This window comes from Psammomys obesus, unplaced genomic scaffold, assembly GCF_907164565.1.
Source record: "Psammomys obesus unplaced genomic scaffold, mPsaObe1.curated_primary_1811, whole genome shotgun sequence".
Lineage (NCBI taxonomy): Eukaryota > Metazoa > Chordata > Mammalia > Rodentia > Muridae > Psammomys > Psammomys obesus.
Window position 1 is genome coordinate 20,685 of NW_026594263.1, and position 8,271 is coordinate 28,955.

Here is an 8,271-nt window from a genome sequence, read left to right on the forward strand (position 1 = left end):
AGAATGAAGCCCATTATTTCAGTGAGGACAGTAATAAAAAGGAAAGAGAAAGAAAGAAAAGTCACCTACAATCAGGATGGCAGAGAACGCTAATTAAAATATGTAAGAAATATTTAAAGTAGGGCTTTCTTACTTTGAGATAAGTGTTTTGCAACCTCCTCAAGAAATCGTCCACCCTGACGGTTTGAATGGAAATTAGACAGACCCTTGTTGCTATTACAGTGTTAAAGTTCTTTAAAGGGGAACACTTCTAAGTCTCAACACTTCAGCGGTTTTTCTTGGCACTTGTGTCTCCTGTAATTCAGGGAGTGGCTTTCTGTTTTGCATCACTCTGGAGGTGGAGCCTTCTCTGAGCAGTGCCTGTGAGTTCTGTCCTGCCAGTCTTGGGGGAGGAGCTGTATTTTACCAGGCTGCAGCTGACAAGAAGCTTCAAGGTAATGTCTGACTTAAATTTATTTTCTAGTGACTTGTCGGAGCTCTGGGATGAAACTGCGAAAAAAGGAAGGGTGATCTTGGAGTGGAAGGAACGGTTTATGATTTTTAGAGAATTTTTGGCATTTTGAGGGCATTAATCCTCTGGAACTTCTATTTCTCCCAAGGTTTTTTTTTTAAGTCCACAGAGGGGAATGGGGTGATCAGATTACAGCCTCTAAATTAAGGCTTCATTGCAGCATGGCCGTCCATGCTAATTTCCTAACTTGGCAAACCTTTTTGTTATTATGAGGCATTCTGTTATTCTATGAAGTTTCAAACATTTATTTATTTACACAGAAATAAAACTGACAGAAATATTCAATAACAGTACATCTGCTAATTGGGATACACAGAAATAAGTATGTATATGTAACATGCATATGAATACAGGAAGGAGATCAAATTTGCAGCTGTGTAAAGACATGAACTGATACTCTATGCATGTGTAAGTGTGTGGTTGGAAACAAAGTGACAGAAATTTCTATGTTAACATCATTTCTGAGTAGTCAAGTTGCTATTTTAATATGTTTAACCCATTTCAATATCATAAAGATTAGATTGCCTCGTGATTATTTAACTGCAAAAGAAAAATGAAGCTCAAATAGCACACCCATTTTCTAAACACAAACATTCAAAAACATACATCTGTGCCTCCACAACCATAAATTTTTTCCAAAAGTGAAAAAGAAATTGTTTGCTGTTCCGATTATAAATCTGTGTGTGGTCTCCTTGCAGTTCATTATTTCAGGTCATACATGGAACCCTGGTTGCCAAAATAAATTTTCTGCATCATCTAAGTGTACAGATAAAACAAAATATTTCTATAAGCTTTTAAAGAATGTTATATAACATAATACATGCAAACTGTAGTATTAAGTACATGGTAAATAGAAAACTTTAGCCTCCACACTGAAGTAATTTGAAAGTTTCTGAGAAATAGTACTTGATAAAGAGAAATTATTGAACAAGTTTATATATGCTGTCTTAATATATGTATGTTACTATAATGTACGCAACTAAATCTGAAAAACACATTTATAAAAAAAATACACATGATCTGTAGAATTAGAGAATCAGGGATGGCTTTACCAGTCTGTATTTTTAAAATATTAGTTTATTTTTATTTGAGTTTTTTCATCTTCAGGGAAATATTGAAATAAATTATTATACACTTGGAACAAACCTCATTTAATAAGTTATGTAAAATCAAGTAGAAAATATTTATATAGGCTTATGTTCAAACCATACTCTTGAGTGGGTTTTGTGAACCTGGTTTGAAATGGGGATTCATTCATCTGTGTAAAAAATTTCTAGAAAGAATATTCGTGGTCGATATTTGTGTCAAGTTGTACTTTTATTATTTGCATACGTATTTTATATCATTTCGATCTCAATAAGTCTCTGGACCAATAGAAAGACTGTGGTGAAAACAAAATCCTGTTTCTATCCTATACTTTTTAAGGTTTTTAAATCTTTATGTGGTACTGGGAATTCAGGATCATAAATGTGCCAAGCAAACACTAACACTGAGCTACATCCCCAGCCCTAAACCCTTATATTTAGCAGAAAGAATTATAAAAACCCAAGGAGTCTCCTAACTGGCTAGTACAGTTTATATCCTTCTCCCATAAGAAGGATCTTGTGTTAAGGGACCATGTTGCAGGATATTTGATCCCATTGTGAACCCCAAGATTGTGCACAGTGAAAACCTATTTCACTGTGTTGGTGTGGTTCAGTCTTAACATACACATTTAATCCAATAACTTTCTGTTTATTGTAAAAAGATGGTTATGGTGTCTCTCATCCCTAGCACATACCTTAAATCCAAGAGCTTTCTGTACACAGGAGTTAATAACGTTAACCCTAGGCCAAGAGGTAGAGCAAGTAACCAGATGACAGGGATTTAACAGAAAGGATGGATTTTGAGTTAAATGTTATTTAAGGCAGCATGAAGAAGAATCAAGCTCTTAGCCCTTTGCCTTTTAGCTTTTGTTTTTTTGTTTGTTTGTTTTTGTTTTCCTCCTGGGCTATTGGCTAAGCTATTGGGCCTTTTCCATCTGCGATGAGAGCTGAATAAGAAACACTTTTTACTTTGTGACTTCAGCTGAGTAGGAAGGTCAGCTGGTTCCTTTCTTTGCCTCTCTAAGCTAGCATGCATTCTCCCCAGCATCTGTCTCCTGAGTCTTCCTTGGTAAAATTGAAGGATGATCTGTGACTTTTCTTTCTTTATCTCACCACAGGCTGCATTTCTGGTACTGATCACAAGATGGTGTAAGCACCAGAAAGCCTGAATTTCCTTCAGGCAACCATTTTTATGATGCAAGCAAACAAACAGTGAAACTGTTTTCTTATTAATAAGATTATGACATAGAGTGTGCCATGTAACTGTGATTGCATTGATAACAACGTTAAGTTTAAATAAGAAATCCATATAATGATTAAAGGGAAGATTCAATCAGAAAATCTATACTGTGATTCATAGTAGACACAAAATAATTTGTTACCTCCCCTCATGTCTCACCACATACTTTTCGAGAGTAAGGTCCATTTCAGCATGAATGTAAAGAATATTCCATCTTGAAAAAACACAATGGAAACCAAATATGACATCTACATTAATGAAAAGATTTCATCTCATCCCTATGTTTCACAATGGCATGCAAATTACTTTTGGCAGGCAGGTTTATTTTACAATTTTTTTCTTTTATTGATTTAATTCTCTATCTTTCTTTTGTACAGCCTTGGTTAATATCAGAGGTGCATGTGACGTGGGAAGTCTGCATGTGATTCAACTTGAGCCTAGAAAGTCCTATTTGGAAATCTGCTAGCGTGAAGCTCAAGATATTTGGATCTCACATTGGAAGACCACCATCATCTACACGACAGAGAGTAAGCTCTTCCCATCAGGGGACACTTCTCATTTGAAAACATGCTGATATCTTAAATACTTGATTTTGCTTCCTGCTCTGCATCTGTAGCATTTTAAATTTAAAAGCAACTTTTATATTAACATAATTCAGTTAAAAGCTTGAGTAAAGCCATGTGCTCAGATCGTAGACTGCCTTTAGTGTTAATGAAATATTTAGGAGCATTTGAGAACTTAGTAAAATTACAGTTTTTAACTCAATCTAGAACTTCTGAATGAGACTTTGAAAATGGAGCTCAACAATCAGTGAGGCCTTCTAGATGATCCTCACGAATGCTAAATTTGAAGAATCCCTACCACGGGAGTACCACTAGGAATACAAAAATAGCAGAGTATCTAATGACATAGATTCCCTAGCATACAACTACAGTACTTTTAGCTATACAGATACATATTCTTTAGCAAAAAGTAAGTTCTTATATTGTGGTTATCATACAGTCTATTTCTAGGTGTTACCTCTTTATCCATTAAGCTGCATTTTTGTCTGGTCTCTCATTGAACATAGCTCCTTTTAGTTTATCTCTTTTACATGCATTTGCTTGCCTTGTACTGTGTCAAGATAGTTTTGTTAATAGCGTTTTCCCTATTACAGTTTCTTCCAGAGTTCTCTTATTCAAACAACATGTTCAAGTAACCTGGGGACATATTATTTGTGGAAGAAAACAGTGCACATAAGCCATAAACTCTTTGTGGTTCTAAATCAGAAAGAAACTTTAATAAGACTTGTTTTGATAGCAGTTGTATTTGTAACCACAAGGCCAGCCAATTTCTTTGTCTGCAATACTAACTGCTTGGCACAGTAATCGAAATCATAATGGATAATGAATATGTCCTATGTAATTGGAAAGACCAATTATGGCCAGCAAAAGTTTTATATAGGTGTGTAACTCCATTAGGCAGTAAGAAGAAAAAGACATTTTCCCTAGGAGTTCAAATACTTTCACTGGATGAGAAAATTACAGTGGATAGCAAAGACACAAGAGCCCTAAGTGAATGTGAAGTTAAAGCCATTGTGTCCTCACTAGCAGTACAGTCAGAGGTCAAAGTTCTACCTAGAGAGGAGACAGTGTATGAAAGATCACTGAAAATGGCACTGGAAATTGTGAAAGAAAGAACAAATCAGAGCCAAGAAAGCATATCAGATGAAGCACATACCTCGACAGCAGCTGAAAATGTCATAAAACAGCCACCTGATTCACCTCCTCATAAGAAGTTCCGGAGACTTAAGAGAAAATTTCAGGAAGAATCCGCTTTCATGTTACTGTGCTCAGACAGTGATGATTCCCTGCCTGATGATAAAACGCAGGTGCACACAAGAAGTCAGAGTAGGTCAAGTGAAATGGAAACCAAGTCATCACAAAACCTAAGCTGGAGCCAAACTTATTCTTCATTTACAGACGATGATGATAATGAAGACAAAAAAAAGTTTGATATCTCAACAGTCATGTCCCTAAATTCATCACTCAAAGAGGAAAATGACTATATAAAAGAAGAAAAGTTTTCCCCATCATCAGAAGATCTTGCTGTACTCAAAGAAGAATCCCAGGATGTCCCAGATGTCCCAGCTGTTTCCTCTGAACGTGCCACCTCCTCAGAGAATAATGTGGAGGATCCTGGAGAGGGCCCATCAAATCAGAATCCATGTTTCTATGCCAGCCAAAGTCAGTCTTCTGTGGAATCAGAAATTGGTGCTGAAACATCTGCTGCAGGGTGTTCAGGGGAATGTCAGGTTTCACTACCTGCCTATAATCCAGTCAACAGTGATCTACTAATTCAGAGACTGGATTTAGAAGACCTTGAGGAAGAAGCCCGGGCTTCTGGCAAGCTGTTGTCTCTACATCCTGCTCTTGAAGCTGCGTTAGAAAATGACGATGATGAGGATGAAGACCTCCCACGCTTCATTCTCTGTTATGAGACACGGGCATTTGAAACCGGAATGATAGTGTGGTTTAAATATCAAAAATACCCATTTTGGCCAGCAGTGATAAAAAGTATTAGGCGAAAAGAGAGGAAAGCAAGTGTGCTTTTGGTTGAGGCAAACATGAATCCTCAAAAGAAAGGTGTTAGAGTGTCTCTCAGAAGATTAAAAAAATATGACTGTAAAGAGAAACAAGAACTAGTAGAGAAAGCTAGGGAGGAGTACCGTGAAAGTATCGATTGGTGTGTGTCACTGATTTGTGACTACAGGGTTAGACTAGGTTGTCGTTCTTTTACAGGCTCATTTTTTGAGTATTATGCTGCTGACATCAGTTATCCAGTCAGAAAATTAATCAAACAAGATACCTTCAGAAATATATTTCCAAAGCTTTACAATGAAGACACAAGGGGCCAATTGCCTGTGACATCCCACACCAAGAGAATGTCTTTCCAGAAAATTCTTCCTGACCGAATGAAACCTGCTCGGGATCGTGCTAACAAGAACCTGGTAGACTTCATTGTCAATGCAAAAGGAACAGAGGACCACCTCCTGGCCATTTTAAAGGGCACAAAAAAATCCAAATGGCTGAAAGCATTTTTGCATGCAAAGACTTTTACACCCTGTATTGAAACATATTTTGAAGATGAAGAACAACTGGATGAGATAGTGAAATATCTACAAGAAATTTATAAAAAAATAGACCAGAAGATGCTAACTCTGATAAAAGATGACAAAATTAAGTTTATCTTGGAAGTTCTTCTACCAGAAGCAATTATTTGCTCAATTTCTGCTGTTGATGGCTTAGATTATGAGGCAGCTGAGGCAAAGTATCTAAAAGGCCCATCCCTTGGCTATAGGGAGAGAGAATTATATGATTCCAAAATCATATCTGGAAAGCGGCGGCAGTCACTACGAAATGAAGCTCATTAATTCTGCTGAGAGTTGAAAACATAATGAAACCTAGACGACACTTTAGAAAAGTAATCTTCTAAATGTTCCAAGATGTTAATATAAAAATGCAGAAGAAGTTCTTTAGATTATAAGGTTTTTGTTTTTAAGATCTTGATCTGTAGCTACCACTACAGCCATCTTTATTTTCTTGTGCTTCTTCAAAATATTTTTGGCAGTTTGATTTTCTAATATATTTTAGAATGCATAATTCTTAGGCAACTTTAAAGGAAACTACTATTTTGTTCCATGATATTTTTGTGCCTTTGCTGTATAGTTAATATGTTATGCACATTCAGTTTACTAAAACTGTACTGGTGTTAGATTGTAAGCAAGAGATTAGAAAAGATGTCTAAAACAAATATCAGTTATATATTTTTGCTCAAGTTTTTGATACTGAGTTCTCTCTTAAGATAGCTGAATTATTTTTCCTGACATGCCTATTTATTTTTGGGAAAATAGCTCTAAACCATAGAACCAAAGATAATTAAAGTTTGCTATATTGTATACCTAACCAAAATTGCTTTTGCAAGAAAACAATCTAAAATTAGAAAGCAAATGGGTTATCTGCATGTAATCTACATGTATGTGTGTATAACATCTAAGCATGCAGAAAATGATTCTGGTATCCATGAACAGAATTTTTCATTGTACGCTTCTCTGAACTTACATTTGAAGGAGTGTCTGTACTTCAGTGCTGAATAACTGCTTAAAACAGATAAGCTTCTGGCTATCTTCATAATTATAGGTAGATCTTCTTAATATAGCTATTTGAGCACATGTGTAAGATGGTTAAAGTCAGTATGTCAACAGTCTGATCACTCTTACAGTCCAGGGTTGCTGCTTCAAAGTATGTCTAGTTTGATATAAAGGAGGAAAAGCAAGCCCTGTTCAAAATCCTGTCTTCAAATATAAAGTTATTTGTCTCAAACCAAGCAAGCTTTAGCATCTGGCTTATTTACAGAATGGTTCCAATTGGTTTCAACAACATAAATGCCAACTGGTAAATCATTCCAACCTATTAGATGGACCAGAATCTGGAAATTTGAAAAAAAAATGTTACAGCAAAAGTTCTTACTTGTTATATATGGTAGTTATTCACTATATGGTTATGTATACAAACTTAGTTGTTCTTGTACTTGATACAAGTTTTTTTTATAAGAAAAACTTTAGAAAAGCTCATATATTTAAAAAAATTTGATGTGAAAAGATGTACTAAGGGCTTAACACAAACGTTTCTACATTTTTACCTCATAGAGTGGGACAACTTCCACTCTTGGGCTCTTCTTTTGAGTTCATCTCACATGGCTATATGTTTATGTACAATTTGTAAAATTTTGGTATTTGATTTATAATAAAACCATTATATTAAATGTTCATTTCACTTTAGTTGTATAGAAACGTTGTGGTGTTTGTATAAATTAATGTATGTACAAGCATATATATATACGCACACACACAATTTGTTTAAACCTTGTGCTTGTTGTCATCATTTAATTCTTGATAAAAAATGTCATTCTAAATAAATGCCCACTTTTATGATTGACTTTATATTATTTTAGAAGAGAACCTTCCTAATTATTTATCCTTCATACCTAACAAAACCATTTTTGGTTCCTGCCTAAAATTTACTAACATTCCTTTAATATGCATAATCTGTCAACCCCATGATTTCCATATAGCTTTGAAAAGTATGACACACCATACAATATGTCAACTCTATGTTCTGGGAAAATGACTATATTTACAATATAATAATGTCTCTGATTCCAACATATTGTCCCCTTTGGTATTCCCAGGAAGCTGTTTCTGTGTTCTAATACACTATATTCTAATACACTTTCTTGTTTTTGTTTTTTGTTTTGTTTTGTTTTGAGACAGGGTTTCTCTGTATAGCCCTGGCTGACTACCCTGGACCTTGCTCTGTCAATTATTCTGGCCTTAAACTCAGAGGTCTGCCTGCCCCTGCCTCCTAATTGCTGGTATTACCGATGTGCACCACCAC

General features: G+C 35.5%; 1 protein-coding gene across 1 annotated transcript; it reads left to right on the forward strand.

Annotated features, from left to right (window-relative positions):
- Positions 1–316: 316 nt before the first annotated feature.
- On the forward strand, positions 317–7,789 carry Pwwp3b (PWWP domain containing 3B). Its single transcript, XM_055618361.1, has 3 exons — positions 317–434; positions 3,214–3,363; positions 3,993–7,789. Exon 3 carries the CDS (start codon positions 4,215–4,217, stop codon positions 6,246–6,248), a length of 2,034 nt encoding a protein of 677 aa, XP_055474336.1. The 5' UTR covers positions 317–434; positions 3,214–3,363; positions 3,993–4,214; the 3' UTR covers positions 6,249–7,789.
- Positions 7,790–8,271: the final 482 nt, after the last annotated feature.

Excerpts from the sequence above, each read along its gene's own strand:
- Pwwp3b (XM_055618361.1), top strand. The coding sequence starts at position 4,215 with ATGGATAATGAATATGTCCTATGTAATTGGAAAGACCAATTATGGCCA.